Source organism: Dermacentor albipictus, chromosome 9, assembly GCF_038994185.2.
Source record: "Dermacentor albipictus isolate Rhodes 1998 colony chromosome 9, USDA_Dalb.pri_finalv2, whole genome shotgun sequence".
Classification (NCBI taxonomy): domain Eukaryota; kingdom Metazoa; phylum Arthropoda; class Arachnida; order Ixodida; family Ixodidae; genus Dermacentor; species Dermacentor albipictus.
Genome location: NC_091829.1, coordinates 71,461,236 through 71,477,293, shown reverse-complemented (window position 1 = coordinate 71,477,293; position 16,058 = coordinate 71,461,236). Strand labels below are relative to the sequence as shown.

At 45.8% G+C, this 16,058-nt stretch overlaps 1 protein-coding gene across 1 annotated transcript in view; it reads left to right on the top strand.

Annotated features, from left to right (window-relative positions):
• The window catches only part of LOC135908553 (receptor-type tyrosine-protein phosphatase kappa-like), a 127,632-nt gene that overhangs the window by 45,218 nt on the left and 66,356 nt on the right, over window positions 1-16,058 (top strand). The window contains exons 8-11 of the mRNA XM_065440334.1: window positions 1-96; window positions 2,904-3,035; window positions 11,469-11,627; window positions 15,729-15,881. The exon at window positions 1-96 is cut by the window's left edge and continues 192 nt beyond it. Of these exons, the coding sequence (XP_065296406.1) occupies window positions 1-96; window positions 2,904-3,035; window positions 11,469-11,627; window positions 15,729-15,881 (540 nt within the window). The remainder of the gene's footprint in view (window positions 97-2,903; window positions 3,036-11,468; window positions 11,628-15,728; window positions 15,882-16,058) is intronic.

The window sequence follows — 16,058 nt, the reverse complement described above, 5'->3', positions numbered from 1 at the left end:
CAGCCGGCTTACAGCACAATGGAGTGTACGTGGCGAGTGGCACGAATACCAGATCACCTGGCAAAAACAGAGCCCTCTTCAGAGTCATCGTGCGCAGTATGTGTACAAGTCACTGTCACGCCACTCGGGTCCCAGTGATCAGCGTTGCAGTTACATTGCATGAATGATTTTGTGTGAAGTTGCCCGCTATATGCTGTTATCAAGTTTCTTCAGTGAAGAAAATAGGCACTGTTCTGAAGGAAGCAAATGCGGTATACGCCCTACGACTGCCCGAAAACTACCGAGGAGGAGGATGAGGAGGAAGAATAAACTATATTTTAGTACAGAAGGTTTATAAGACCTAGGCCTCTCTACCTAGATGACCTCGAGCCCCTTGGGTTCTGGCGGCTTGTTCAGCCTTCTGGATTGCCTTAAGTTGGTCTTCCGATGAACAGCTCAGCACCGCGGTCTCCCACTGGTTTCTGGTCTTATGTGTTTTATTCTGTGTAAGAATAAAAGATCTTTTTGTACGAGGCGCCATGCCGTCACTTGCCGTCTGCTTAGCGAGGAGTGTGCCTGTGGGAAATGGGCTCTTCCCAGTTTATAGTGTTTACTGATCTCGTTAAAGCTGCTCATCCGGTCTCTCTCTATTCGCAGTATTCGAGTGTTACCACCTACTCGGTCCGTCAGTTCTCAAGCCAGGTTGTGCGCTATTTCGTTTCCAAGAAGAAGGGAGTGTGCGGGTAGCGACATAATGTGAACACCTCGATCTTCCCGAAAATTGATCCAAATTTCTAAGCGCTTCCAGCGAGATTCTTCCATTGGCATAGTTCTTGAAGGTTGTCGTGGAGTCGCTGACTATGATTTTAGTCTCCGTGGAGACTACAGCCAGTGCTAGGGCAGCCTCCTCTGCCTTTCCCCCTTCTTTTTTACAGAGCCACTAAGTCAGGAGTCACACTCTAGACTCGTAGCAACTACTGAGTACCAATTTTATCGGTGCCAACCTGCAAGTGTGCAAGCTACAGCGCTCAATGTGGCGTGTAAAGGCTTATCTGAATGTTAATTTAAAGTAAGCAGAACGCTTCAGCAGTATTCTCCATGACGGATCCTTTATACAATATTACCTTTTTATGGACCTGTATTGCCTGCAGGCAACATAGTGAATTTGTTGTTCGTGCTTAGTTTTCGTATTGAGCACAATGTTTTTGGGCTAAATATATTGGATCAACGCTGCTTCTTGCTTTAGAGCAGGAACACAGGATGCAGAAGTAGTTTGGCACGTTTTCATTTTTTTTTAAAGCAGCGGCAGAGTTTACAGAACGACGCAAAATCTCCGCAAGCAATGGCATCCCGCACATAATGTGAAGAAAACGCGATGTGCACCTACGATTCCCATATGACGAGAGCTGTCTGTACATGTTCTAAACGAAGTCATATGTGGCTTGGCGTAAAGCTAAATTCGAGTTTTATTCCTAGTGTGAGCCCCTATTGCTGAAAAAGTTTCAGAAAAATATGTAATTTTATTTCTTAGGCACAGTCTCAATGCGTGTCATTACGTTTCGGTAAGGAATAAATGATTTTTCGAGGTATTTATTTCTCTGGTCTTTAAAGTCGGTCAAGGGACAGATATGTATATCTACGAAATCGCCGTCTATGTATTCGTGCTAGAGCATACCTGATAGCGATTTCCGATATACATTGTCATCAGCCGCCTGAATACCTAGAAGTGCTATCCATAAATGCATATTCTGCATCGTTGAAATGTTTACGAACTGAATTAGTAGAAATAGATTGTTTTCTAAACGTCTGCCTGGGTCCGAAGCTATTTGGTAAAACCCCCAGAACATCATTTTTCTTCGCGTTTTCTCCATTCGTACAACTCCTAAAAGCGCCGTCAGGTAGCGAGACCAGCGCCACAAGAAGCAAAGATTGATGAAAACAGTGCAAACGTACGCTGGGTGCCCTTTCTCATCAGTCGCTGCAGTGGCGTGTGCTGCACAAGCTACGAAAATTACAGTCCTCTCGCTCCTTTTTATTGCGGAACATTTTCATATCTCTAGAAAATTGGGCGCCTGTTTTTTTCATAAAATGCGGGGTTCCGTGAGCGCCGGACTAGAGCCAAAACAGCAGCAGTGCTCTACGAAGTCGTCTGTCAAGAATTCGATTAGCTATTTGGCGCACGCAGCACGATCGACTGATAGGAAAGACCAGCCGATGTACGTTTGCACTGCCTAAAAAAACTTTTGGTTTTAGGGCCAACGTTTCACTACCAAGGTTCAATCACCGGAGCAGGGGCGTGCTCCACTGACCGAACGATAACACGTAAAACCACCCGGAAGACCCCCCCCCCCCCCCTCCGCGTGTAGGCAGGCGCCAGTTCTATTTGGGCACTTCACCGAAACACGTGCAAGCCCACTTGGTACACCCATGATAGTCTCGAATTCTGCCGCCAGAGGGCAAAGATACGACAAAAGCAATGTTAAAAAGATAAATTATATAAAGTATGGTGTTATACATGCCAAAACAACTTTCTGCTTATGAGGCACGCCGTAGTGGGGGACTCCGGAAATTTCGACCACCTTTAACGTGTGCCTAAATCCAAGTACAGGGGTGTTTTCGCCTCCATCGAAATGTGGCCGCCGTGGCCGGGATTCGGTCCCACGACCTCGTGCTCAGCAGCCCAACACCATAGCCACTGAGCAACGCATGGCGGGTAAAAGCAATGTAGTTACAAAGAAGAGAATGAGAGAAAGTTCCATGCGTCAGGAAGGTTTTCTGCTAGCTACTGCAAATACGATCCATGTGGTTGGCCCAGAATGGGTAATAAGCGTTGTAGGCTTAAACCCTGGCTAGAGTGGGAAAAGAAAGGTGCGCAGGCTTGAGGAGGAAAGCAAGGTAGCGTGAAATTTTGTTTTCTCTTCCAGCTTGCTTACATGGCACCTACGGTCCCGAATGCAATTTCGTGTGCCCGCCATGCCAAAATGGCGGCGTATGTCACGACATCAGCGGCCAGTGCATCTGCCCACCTGGTTTCAGAGGACAGGTTTGCGATGCAAGTGAGTACACGGCTTCTTTATTTATTTATTTATTTATTTTTTGCTAACGCGCGCGAAATGCGCCCTTTGTTCTCATGCGGAATTCCGCCACTGGGATAATTTAGTGAATCAGCACTTCTTTCTTCACAAACGATGTACTGTGGTGGTAATGAAAAAACCCCGCAACGGCACGACGCTTCCTCGTGACCGAGCATTCGTGTGTGAATACACAGATACCACGGAGACTGCGCACACGTCACGTCTGTGGTCCATGGATCACCTTGAAAGGAAGGAAGGAAAACGAGAGGCGAAAGGCAGAGAGCTAAAACATATTAAGAGTCCGGCCGGCTACTCTGCACAAGGGGATGGGGTAAGGGGCAGAAAACATAAGATAAGAAGTGAAGATAAAAAAATAAACAAGGAAGGCATCCGATTGCACATTCTACAGTTTTTCAGTGAGTCATGTTTCCTTTAAAAAGCACACCAGCGCTTTTAAAGCAGTTTGTGCCGAGGTCAGCTTGGAGCAGGGTCCAAGAATTATGTCTTCCGTAAGGGGACGGTTGTCAGTCCTGTCGAGCGTGGTGCTGATGACTTGTCCTTATGCAATGAAAAGAGGAAAATCACACAGAAGGTGAGCTGTCGTCTCTTTACACCCGCACACTCCACAATCTGGACTTGCGGCCATTCTGGTGAGATAAGACTAGGCATTGGATAAAAGCTACTCCAAGCCATAGGCGACAAATGAGAGCTACCTCCCGTCTTGTCAATCCATGTGGAACTATGTGGTTCCACATGAACCATGTTCCACAAAGCCATGTGGCTTTGGAACCACAGAACATGGACCATTGCTGGGGCGTTTCCTGATCGATCAATTGAATTGCTGCACGCAGAGCTGCAAGTTGGACTGCCGTTATTGTTGTCAAGTGCGATGTTCTGAATTCTATCACTGTAGATTTTGCTGGCACAAATACTGCAGCTGCTGAAATGGAGTGCATGACCAACCCATCTTTGTAAACATGTAAGCGGTCACTGTGGGCCTCATGCAATGGAAATAATGAGGCCTGCTTCTATGCTGCAGACGTCATTCGTCCCTTCTTCTTGATGCCTCGAGTGGTAAGGCATACTAGGTGAATGCAGAAACCACAGTGGCAGCGAAGGCCATGATCCTGGGACGTAATTCGATGGTTGTGATGCTCCGTGAGTAGTCACGAGACGGATGAAACTCGTATGGGGCCTAGTCGTTGGCAGACAAGCAAGATGGTGAAATGGTACACTTGCGACATGTATAATGCACACTATTGGAGCGTCGACTGCAATGTATGTTGTTATAGGGTGCTAAACAATTACTTCTCGATTTACGCGTATAACGAATGGATTCATTATTTTGCGTGTAAACTCGACTAATCGCCACTTTTCTGAAGAGAGTTCTAGGCATTTCGTGTGCAGGTAAGAAGACGTTTGTGTGACCACCTTCTGTAGCCTCGCTCGTGTCTGCCGAGCTGTCCCGCTAAACGCCCAGATGCAGATATGATCTGCATAGATGGATATCTCGAACGTCCTTCAGAATAATCCAACAAGAACCAACAATGCTACGTTGAACCGCGTGTGGCTTAACACTCCGCCTTGCGGCACACCTTTGCCGATTAGATGGTGAAATGTCATGCCATCCTCTGTAAGCACAAAGAAGGATCTGTCCTCCAAATAGCTGTGAATCTAGCGTAGTGCATGGCCACCAACGCACATATCGGTCAAAGCATGGAAGATTGCTTGGTGTGCTACATTATTATATGCGCCATTGACATCAAGAAACATAGCCACCGTTAGTCGTTTCATGCTCTTTTGATGTTGAATGAATGTTCCCAAAATAAGCAAGTTATAGATGGATGATCGACTGCGCCAGAAGCCCGCCATTGCATTCAGATACACCTCATTATGCTATAAGTACAAGTCAAGGCGCGTCAACACCATCCTTTCCATTTGTTTCTCAATGCAACTGGCAAGTGCAATCGGACGGTACAATGCTTTTTTTTATTTAGGCAATGTAAACTATTCAGTAAACAATTTCAAAAAAAAAACTCGAGTATTTAAGCTTAATATGGTCTGGGCCATTACGTTCGCCATTTGCCGCGTTTACTTTACGTGAGGCATCGGAGCACATGATTTTCGGAGCCTATATACAGCGGAGCACCTGCGTGACTGCGAATTGAACGTCTTACGAAACATTCACTTAAAACATCAGTTCATCAAACATTCCTTAAAACATCTCAATATCTTTGATTCCATGAAGTCAATCATGGTCGTTGACCAAGTCTGAAGAAAAATCGACGTTGCAGAAGTGCATACGGGTTCCTTGTTAACTGAGAAGGACAAGCCAACTTAAGTACTTATGTACGCATCACATGAATCAATGACAGTGGGTAAATGGATAGCATATTTCCTGCTGTCCAATTTGTCGTAGCTGGTGTTCATTGAAAAATAACTGATTCCAGCAGTCATCAACTTGATACGTCTTTTTCCATTGCTACGATAGTCGCGTTGTCTGAGTCAGTCTTGTGGGTGTTTGTCTGGATGTGCTCGGCAATGGCGTTTTGCGTATTACTCTTACTTCTAACATCACGTCTGTGGTCCTTAACTCGCAATAAGAGGAACCTTTAGCTCGGGTTCTCCTGTCTAAACACATGTAAAAGGAAAATTCGTTTCTCGCGGCGATCACTGCACCAAATTTGGCAAGGTTTGTTTCATTTAAAAGAAAAATATAGAATCCAGTGACTGTTGGTTTCGAATTTCTGATTTAGGTGGTGAATGTTTTATTAAAAATTGGCAAGAAGCGCGAATTTTCAGAAAACAAAACTACCAAGTTTACAACTCTAACTCAGCAACGAAAAAATGGTATCACCATTCTGGGAACTGCATCTAATAGTACATCTAAGCGGACAAAATTGATATGTTATACATGAATCTCGAAAAATTTCGTTATATGAAAATAAAGCTTTTACAGACCCCTTGTAACAGACATAACAAATTCACGTAAGATATAAACTGACATATAAAATGTGTCCGCTTTCAATGATCTAGTGGGTGCCGTTTACAGAACCGCGATTTCTGTTATTGGTACGGAGCTGTGAATTTGTAAATTTCGTGCTTCTATATTTTTCAAACGGTCGAATATTTGAAAATCTTTTTAACAATATTGAAGCCCGAAATTGAAATTCCGGTTTCAACAGTCACTAGAATTTAACTTTCTCTCTCAAATGCCACAAATTTCATTGAAATCAGTACAGGGGTTATCCAAGAAAAACGTTTTTGCGCTTTACATGTATTTGAATAGGCTGCGTCGGAGTTGGGCCCTAGCTAAAGCTTCCTCTTAAGAGGAAGCTTTCTAGTGACTGTTGGAAGTGGAATTTTGATTTAGGGCTTGAATTTTGTTAAAAGGATTTTCAAAAATTCAGACGTTTGAAAAAAAATTGTAGCACGAAGCTTACAAACTAATAGCTCTGCATCAAAAACAGATATCGCGATTCTGTAAACGGCATCCATTAGACCATTCAAAGCGGACAAATTTGTTATGTCAGTTTACATCTTACGTGAATTTGTTACGTTTTTTACGAGGGTTCTGCAAAAGTTGTAATTACACATTTCCCCATTTTTTGAGGTTCATGTGTAACATAACAATTTTGTCCGCTTTAGATGTGCTATTAGGTACAATTCACAGAATTGCGATATCATTTTTTCTTGCTGAGTTACGGAGTTGTAAACTTCATAGTTTCGTTTTCTGAAAATTTGCAATTTTTCCCAAATTTTTATAAAAAATTCACAACGTAAATCGAAAATTCGAAACCAACAGTCACTAGATTTTAAGTTTTTCTTTTAAATGCAGCAAACCTCGTCAAATTTGGTGCAGTGGTTGCCTAGAAAAACGAATTCTCCTTTTACGTGTATTTAGATAGGCGCACCCGAGCACCCGATCTAAAGCTTCCTCTTAAGAGCTTTCCTGTTTCACTAGCGGAAACTTTGTGGCAATCACAGCGTGGAATCTTGTAAATCACTCCTTCGAATGCTTCAGTCGGCCATCTCTCTTTCGCGTTCATCAGCTGTTTTCGGAGCTAGCTGGTCGGCCAATGGGCAATTTGCATGTCGAATTTCGAAAATATGCGCGATGGTGCCTCGCTGCCTTTGACGTGAGAAATGACTGCAGGCGCCCCAATCGTCTCGCTGCTCTCTGTTTTTGGCCCTAATACGCTCTCTTCAGTTTTGCAAAATGAACGAGTAGGTAGCCGTTACCGGTTAGCTCATGGTGGATTGGTCTAAATGAACTTTGAATGTATCGTCATCCGAACAGATGTCTATAAGGCGCGCTATCAAAGGTGACACTACGGAGGGCTTGAGGCCGACAGGATGGAAAGAAATACACTTGTGGTAATGATCCATATGTGCAGGCTTCCTGTAAATCGAGAAGGTAAGAGCGCCTATGCCCCCGGTGGACAAGTGCGTCAAAGAAAGGCAGCGAATTGTCCTTCTGGAGCTTCACGGCGAACTGTATGTGTGCGTTTTCAGCGTTCAGGCTTTCTAGGAAGCGTGGGACATCTTTTTTCTTCAATACGCAGGAGAGATCAACCAATCATCGGTAGAAAGCTTCGGTGCCGGATTGCTGCTGGTAGACAATACTTTTCCTGCCAAAACATTCGTTAATAGATTTGTTGTGGTGACTGGTATCAATAATCCCATCACCATGCTACGTGTCTGCGCATATAGATTGTCATAATAAGAAAACTATGTGTTGCTAGAACAAAGCCTGAAGAGCTCGCTGAGATTGGGGACGTCGAAAAGCGCAAGACCTTGAAGATGATTGTCTGTTTTTAGGGCTTCATTGGATGCGGCTGCTTCCACGTCTACTGGGATCCTAGTGAATCACAACCTGAGGTCTAAGGACACCAAGGCGTCGTCATCACTCAGCAGGAGGTGGTTTAGCTTCGGCAGAAAGGCGTACAAATTATTCAACGTGCGGCAAATTTCCACTGACTAGAGGGCTGAGCAATTGGTCTATGTAGCTTAATAATCCGTAGAGAGGTGATCTGGTAAAGTCTACAATAGGCCAGAGTGGAACACCACAATTGTTGACTTTAGGCAGGCCGTACATTGTACGTTGTACATTGTGCATGGAAGGCCGTAAATTGTTTATTTGAGGACTTGGGTAGAACCCTCACATCCTATACATTGTACAGGAGTTGACCCGTTCGTGCAAAACCGCTGATTATAGAGGCCCTTATGCTGCGGAAGAACCAACTTCAACACGGGTCAAGAGTTGTTTCAGCTTGGTCTGTAGTCGGCGTGTTGGGTCATTGGCTAGAGGAGCGTAGGTCTGTTGATATTCAAAAAGGGTCAACATCATCTTGTAATCGCTCAGATCAAACAAGACTGTGGCGCTGCTTTTGTCAAGAGGTAGAATGGCAATGCTACTGTTATTCCTCACGCTCCAAACGGCTCGCTTTCCGGATAGCGACTGTGGCGTTCTTACACCGTTTTTCCAGAAACCGAGGAGCCCACTAATGACACGGATGCGTGCCTCATCTCGTAATTAAGAGGGACCCTGACAGAACGGTCATTCGACCGCGCAGGACACATCACTTGGCTTCGGCTTCGGTGGTTTCTCTGTGTTTAAATTTGAATCCCGGGACAATACCTAAATTGCATTCTTCGTCGGCGTGTATGACAAATTGACAACGTTTTTTGGGTCTTGTCACACCTTCATCGGCAGTGTGTGTAGCTTCGTGTCTCGCGGCGACCTATGACGACATTTTCTTGTAGTTGCGGTAAAATTTGAGTATAACTTTACTCCTGGAGAATTTTGTGGCATTAGATGCTCGAGTTGGTGGAGTGCAAAACATCCTTCCATTTCGCAAGTCCGGATTTTCTGACGGCACTCCAGCAAAAGTCCGTACAGCTTCCGCATGGTCCGGCTAACGGTTTGGCGGCCCCACGACATAGAAACAGGTGTTCCTAGTAGCGGGCTCTTTGGCGTGGAGCACTCCGAATAACATGCGAGGCTGAAGGCCGGGTCCGTCATGAACGCAGCTACATTTGAAGTGACCGAAATGAATCAACTTACCTTTGCAACAACATCTTGTCTATATGTATTGCGCCATTTGACATAACCTAAGCTTCGCTGGAAGTTCGTCTGGTGAGGCATGAGTTGAAGCGTATCATGGTTACTGACCAAGTATGAAGAAATATTGACGTTTCGGGACCGCTCATGGGTTCCTTGTTCCTTAATGAAAAGTATCGACTGCGCCGGGTAACGCGTCCTCTCCTGGGCAACCCGAGCCTCTCTGCTCGTACGAGATCTGCAAGCATAATTATCTCTCAAGAAGACTCCTGCATTTGCCGCACTCCTCGCTACGCAGCAACCAGGCAGTCGCTATCAGACTTCTACAAAGTAGCACTTACCCGAGCCCCGCGGCACTGCACACCATTGTACCCTGAACGGTTCCCAAGCCCGAACTACCCCCTGTGTAGTGGTTATGCGGACTTCGAGCATGTCCTGTGGGATGGTGCCTCTGCCGGTCCCCCTTTCACACAAGAGGAAATGATGAAGCTTATGAAGGCCCAGGACCAGACTTCTTAAATCCTGGTAGTTCAGAGGGCCCCCGAGAAGGCCGTCAGGTTTGACCTGATGGTCCCCGAGTGGGCCTAGGCAGGTGACGTTGGGTTTACTCGCATCTATTGTGGACCGAATAAAGTTGTCTTTCTCACTCACTCACTCACTCACTCACTCACTCACTCACTCCCATGAGTCCACGGCCGAAAGCTTCCTACGGATACGTGAACGACTGCTGCGTCCTGACGAATCAAGACTTTCCACACATGGTGGACAGCCTGAACGCCCAAGATGCATACATACAGCCCACTGTGGAACTTAAGAAAAACAACTTGCTGCATTTTTTCTGTTGATGTACTCCTCCACCGGGGTGAGAATGCTCCCACATTCTCAGCTTGCAGGAAGTTTACATGCACGTAGCGTTGCCTCAGGTTTCTTTGTTGACATCATGTCGGTCACAAGACTTCCTTAGTATCGTCCATGATAACGCGCGTCGCAAGCATCTGTTCAGATGGCGACGTACTAATGAATAAATCAGCTTCCCCGGCCATTTTATTTGCAAAACTGAGAAAAGCGTATCAGAGCCATTAGCAAAGAGCAGCAGGACGATTCGTACTGGTGCAGCCATCCCTTACGTCAAAAGCATCTGCCAGGCACCCTCGCACGTACTTTCTAAACACCACAAACACGTTGCCCACGGCCTGACGAGCAAAGCTCTGAAAGCAGTTCATTAATGTGAAAGGTAGAGTGCCCATTTAATCATTCCCAGGAGTCGTTTACAAGATTTGATGCGCCGATTACCACCAACTTTACATTGAAACACGAAAATTTTCAAGACCGCTGAAGGAACACAGACGTGACGTTAGGAATATTTGTCGTGCTACTAACGCCATTGTCCATCATACCCTCAAGCATACTCGCAAGATTGATTTAGACAACGCCACTATAGTAGCAACAGAAAAGAACCTTGTCAAGCCAGCGTCTGCCGGAATCACTGATAATTCAGTCCATGCCAGTTACGATGAGCCGGACAGCAGGAATTATGCCATCTGTTTACGCATGCTCATAACGTCATGTGTTGCTTACAAAAATAACAACGTGAGCTCTTGTCCAACAGAGTTAACAAAGAACCCATACGCGGTTCCGAAACGTCGATCCTTCTTCAGACCTCGTCAGCGACCATGATTCCCTTCACCCCATCTCTGACGGGAAGAACTTTCGTCGAACCCTATATTGTATGTATTTCATTATTTACGCAAGCAGTTTTCACAGTTCATTTAACAGTTGGAGTTCAACCACAAACTTTTCGACATTCTGTGAAGGAGGAATAGAGCTTTCGCGAATCGAGAACATTATGGCATACCTCTAGCGCCTCGCTTCTGCCGATATTATATTGGTCTTCTTCGAGCAGCGAACGCGCTAGTGAATCTGTGCCGCGCACGCGTCTTCCCGACTTAGCTAGCCGTACCAAAGCAGCCATCTTTTGCTTTGTCACTGGGACAACCAGCAGAAACAAAAATACCAATATTCTCAAAGTAAAAGATATATAGCGCAGTAAACAGTGAATTCCAATTCACAAGGGACACCTTCTTATGTGAAGACATTTGCTGTCAAGTTATTTATGTGCACACCTGCTGAATATCTCGAATAACATGTCTTTGAGCTCTAAAAGTCTACACATGGCAAGCACATTTTACTAAGGTAGTCAGCTAATGTTAAGCTTCTAATGCTGGCACCGGTTTCCTCGATAAACTAGCTGCGTATAATGAAGGCAGTCCATTGAAATCAGGCTCAAAATTTTCGCTATCAACTTGTTTCCTGCTGCGGCAGCAGTACTGTTATTACTCTTCTTTTTTCAGCCTGTGGTGACGACTATTTCGGCCAAACCTGCTCACATCGTTGTTCAGACACAAATCTTGACAAGAAGGACACGACGTGCCGAGGTATACTGATATGCCTTCCGGACCCTTACGGCTGCTCCTGTGGGACAGGCTACTATGGCCCCTTCTGCAACCAAAGTGAGTGTTCAGGCTCTTTTGGCAGAAGTTATCAAGCACTGTTCTGTGTTAATCTTAAAGCGCATGCATATCATCATCATCATCATCATCATCATCATCAGCCTAGTTACGCCCACTGCAGGGCAAAGGCCTCTCCCGTACTTCTCCAAATACTCCGGTCATGTACTAATTGTGGCCGTGTTGTCCCTGCAAACGTCTTAATGTCATCCGCCCACCTAACTTTCTGCCGCCCCCTGCTACGCTTCCCTTCCCTTGGAATCCAGTTCGTAACCCTTAGTGACCATCGGTTATCTTCCCTCCTCATTACATGTCCGGCCCATGCCCATTTCTTTTTCTTGATTTCAACTAAGATGTCGTTTACCCGCGTTTGTTGCCTCACCCAATCTGCTCTTTTCTTATCCCTTAACGTTACACCCATCATTCTTCTTTCCATAGCTCGTTGCGTCGTCCTCAATTTCAGCAGAACACTTTTCGTAAGCCTCCAGGCTTCTGCCGCATATGTGAGTACTGGTAACACACAGCTGTTATACACTTTCCTTTTGAGGGATAGTGGCAACCTGCTGTTCCTGATTTGAGAATGCCTGCCAAACGCACCACAACCTATTCTTATTCTTCTGGCTATTTCAGTCTCATGATCCGGATCCGTGGTCACTACCTGCCCTAAGTAGATGTATTCCCTTACCACTTCCAGTGCTTCGCTACCTATCGTAAACTGCTGTTCTCTGTGGGGTCTGATGTGGGATATCTCTCACCGTACTCTTGGGACAAAGGAACGACAACACAGTAGTGCACACAATCACAAGGGCATTTATTGCACCTTTCATACATCAAGCCATGCTAGCCGAGTTGCTATCCACAAAACATGCCGATGGGCGCGCGACAAATCTAGAAGTCCGACTTACCGCGACCGGAAGCGAGCGAATATGTTCGCCCCATGCTGGATCCCAACGCCTGGTCGTTCGCGTGTAGAGTCACGCGAATCGTGGCGCGTTCGAAGGCGGCCACGCGAGGCGGTCTCGCAGATGCATCGGTCGCCGCGCGCGCGCGGAATGTCCGCGCTGCTTCGGCGACCCGCCGGGGAAGAGCGTTGCTGCACGTGCAGCCCGTTTGCTGTCTCGAAGCCAAGAGAGCGCGCCTCGTCTCTCCCGCCGAGGGTAACCCCGCAGCCGCGCAACACTAGCGCCATCTCTCGGACTGCGCCTGTACCACTCGGACCGCCGCATGTGCGGCGAAGCCGCACTACAGGAGACGCGCTATGCGGGAAAAACATCAGGGGAGGCGCGAGGGTCTCGCATCCCCACATCTCTTCCGAGACTGTTAAACATTACTTTAGTTTTCTGCAGATTAATTTTTAGACCCACTCTTCTGCTCTGCCTCTCCAGGTCAGTGAGCATGCATTGCAATTGGTCCCCTGAGTTACTAAGCAAGGCAATATCATCAGCGAATCGCAAGTTGCTAAGGTATTCTCCATCAACTTTTATGCCCAATTCTTCCCACTCCAGGCCTCTGAATACATCCTGTAAACATGCTGTGAATAGCATTGGAGATATCGTATCTCCCTGTCTGTCGCCTTTCTTTATAGGGATTTCGTTGCTTTCTTTGTGGAGGACTACGGTGGCTGTGGAGCCGCTATAGATATCTTCCAGTATTTTTAGATATGGCTCATCTACACCCTGATTCCGTAATGCCTCCATGACTGCTGAGGTTTCGACTGAATCAAACGCTTTCTCGTAATCAATGAAAGCTATATATATATAAAGGTTGGTTATATTCTGCACATTTCTCTATCACTTGATTGATAGTGTGAATATGGTCTATTGTTGAGTAGCCTTTGCGGAATCCTGCCTGGTCCTTTGGTTGACAGAAGTCTAAGGTGTTCGTGATTCTATTTGCGATTACTTTAGTAAATACTTTGTAGGCAACGGACAGTAAGCTGATCGGTCTATAATTTTTCAAGTCTTTGGCGTCCCCTTTCTTATGGATTAGGATTATGTTAGCGTTCTTCCAAGATTCCGGTACGCTCGAGGTTATGAGGCATTGCGTATACAGGGTGGCCAGTTTCTCTAGAACAATCTGACCACCATCCTTCAACAAATCCGCTGTTACCTGATCCTCCCCAGCTGCCTTCCCCCTTTGCATAGCTCCTAAGGCTTTCTTCATTTCTTCTGGCGTTACCTGTGGGATTTCGAATTCCTCTAGGCTATTCTCTCTTCCACTATCGTCGTGGGTGCCATTGGTACTGTATAAATCTCTATAGAACTCCTCAGCCACTTGAACTATCTCATCCATATTAGTAACGATATTGCCGGCTTTGTCTCTTAACGCACACATCTGATTCTCTCCTATTCCTAGTTTCTTCTTCACTGTTTTTAGGCTTCCTCCGTTACTGAGAGCCTGTTCAATTCTAACCATGTTATAGTTCCTGATGTCCGCTGTCTTACGCTTGTTGATTAACTTAGAAAGTTCTGCCAGTTCTATTCTAGCTGTAGGGTTAGAGGCTTTCATACATTCGCGTTTCTTGATCAGATCTTTCGTCTCCTGCGATAGCTTACTGGTTTCCTGTCTAACGGCGTTACCACCGACTTCTATTGCGCACTGCTTAATGATGCCTATGAGATTGTCGTTGGTCCTCTTCCTGAGTTAAAGCCGAATACCTGTTCTGTAGCTTGATCCGGAATTCCTCTAGTTTCCCTCTTACCACTAACTCATTGATTGGCTTCTTGTGTACCAGTTTCTTGCGTTCCCTCCTCAAGTATAGGCTAATTCGAGTTCTTATCATTCTATGGTCACTGCAGCGTACCTTGCCGAGCACTTCTACATCTTGTATGATGCCAGGGTTCGCGCAGAGTATGAAGTCGATTTCATTTCTAGTCTCACCATTCGGGCTCCTCCACGTCCACTTTCGACTAACCCGCTTGCGGAAAAAGGTATTCATTATCCGCATATTATTCTGTTCTGCAAACTCTACTAATAATTCTCCTCTGCTATTCCTAGAGCCTATGCCATATTCCCCCACTGACTTGTCTCCAGCCTGCTTCTTGCCTAACCTGCCATTGAAGTCGCCCATCAGTATAGTGTATTTTGTTTTGACTTTACCCATCGCCGATTCTACGTCTTCATAAAAGCTTTCAATTTCCTGGTCATCATGACTGCATGTAGGGGCATAGACTTGTACCACCTTCAATTTCTACCTCTTATTAAGTTTCACAACAAGACCTGCCACCCTCTCGTTAATGCTATAGAATTCCTGTATGTTACCAGCTATTTCCTTATTAATCAGGAATCCGACTCCTAGTTCTCGTCTCTCCGCTAAGCCCCGGTAACACAGTACATGCCCGCTTTTTAGCACTGTATATGCTTCTTTTGTCCTCCTAACCTCACTGAGCCCTATTATATCCCATTTACTACCCTCTAATTCCTCCAATAACACTGCTAGACTCGCCTCACTAGATAACGATCTAACGGTAAACGTTGCCAGGTTCAGATTCCAATGGCGGCCTGTCCGGAGCCAGGTATCCTTAGCACCCTCTGCAGCATCACAGATCTGACCGCCGCCGTGGTCACTAGCTTCGCGGCTGCTGGAGACTCAGGGCCGGGGTTTGATTGGTGTATTCATATTTGATTGTTGTATTCATATAAGAATAAATAGGGTTTAAACATTCCATGCGAGTGAAGGGCGTTCTCACCCGCGTGAATGAGCAATAGATCGCATTAATTTCCCCGCAGAGATGTGAATGGCATTTCTTTAGCTTTCAGCAGTAGTACCTCTCGCCTTTGAGAAGTTACTCCGAAAGCGGTTGTCTACGTCACTGTTTTGATCGAAGGCAAGTGTTTTTTTTTGTGTGTTGTTGTTGTTGTTGTTGTTGTTGTTGTCAAGTGCTCTCTAGCGTTCGAATTTCAGCGAATTGCAGCGGAATTCCAATGTCTTGGCCATGAGATTTGTTATTACAGTTCTGTTAAATGTGCCCAACGCGTGGGTCAATATAAGAACTATAATTCCTGCTTTTCATTCGCAGATTTTGTGAGCGCGTTCCATGCGATATAGTTACAATGATGTTTGAGTGAGCATTCTCGCATCTCGTGCAACATCTTTCATCGCAGCGTGTCCCCCACACCAATACGGAGCAGACTGCAAGCAACGGCGCATCTGCTTCTGCGAGACGAAGGAGTACTGCGACATCTACACAGGCACATGTCGCCATGACCGCGGCAAGTGTCGCCAGGGCTGGAAAAATTCGCCTTACTGCGACCAAAGTGAGAGTCCTCCATTGCATTCTGTCAATACGAATTGCACAGTAACTGTGCGTGGTCGGTTCTTGTCATAAACAAGTGAGCATGAGGGCTCTACAGATATTCTCAATTTAATCCCGCAAAACAATACAGGTTTGAACCCTACAACAATAAAATCCGGAATAACAAAACTGAACTACA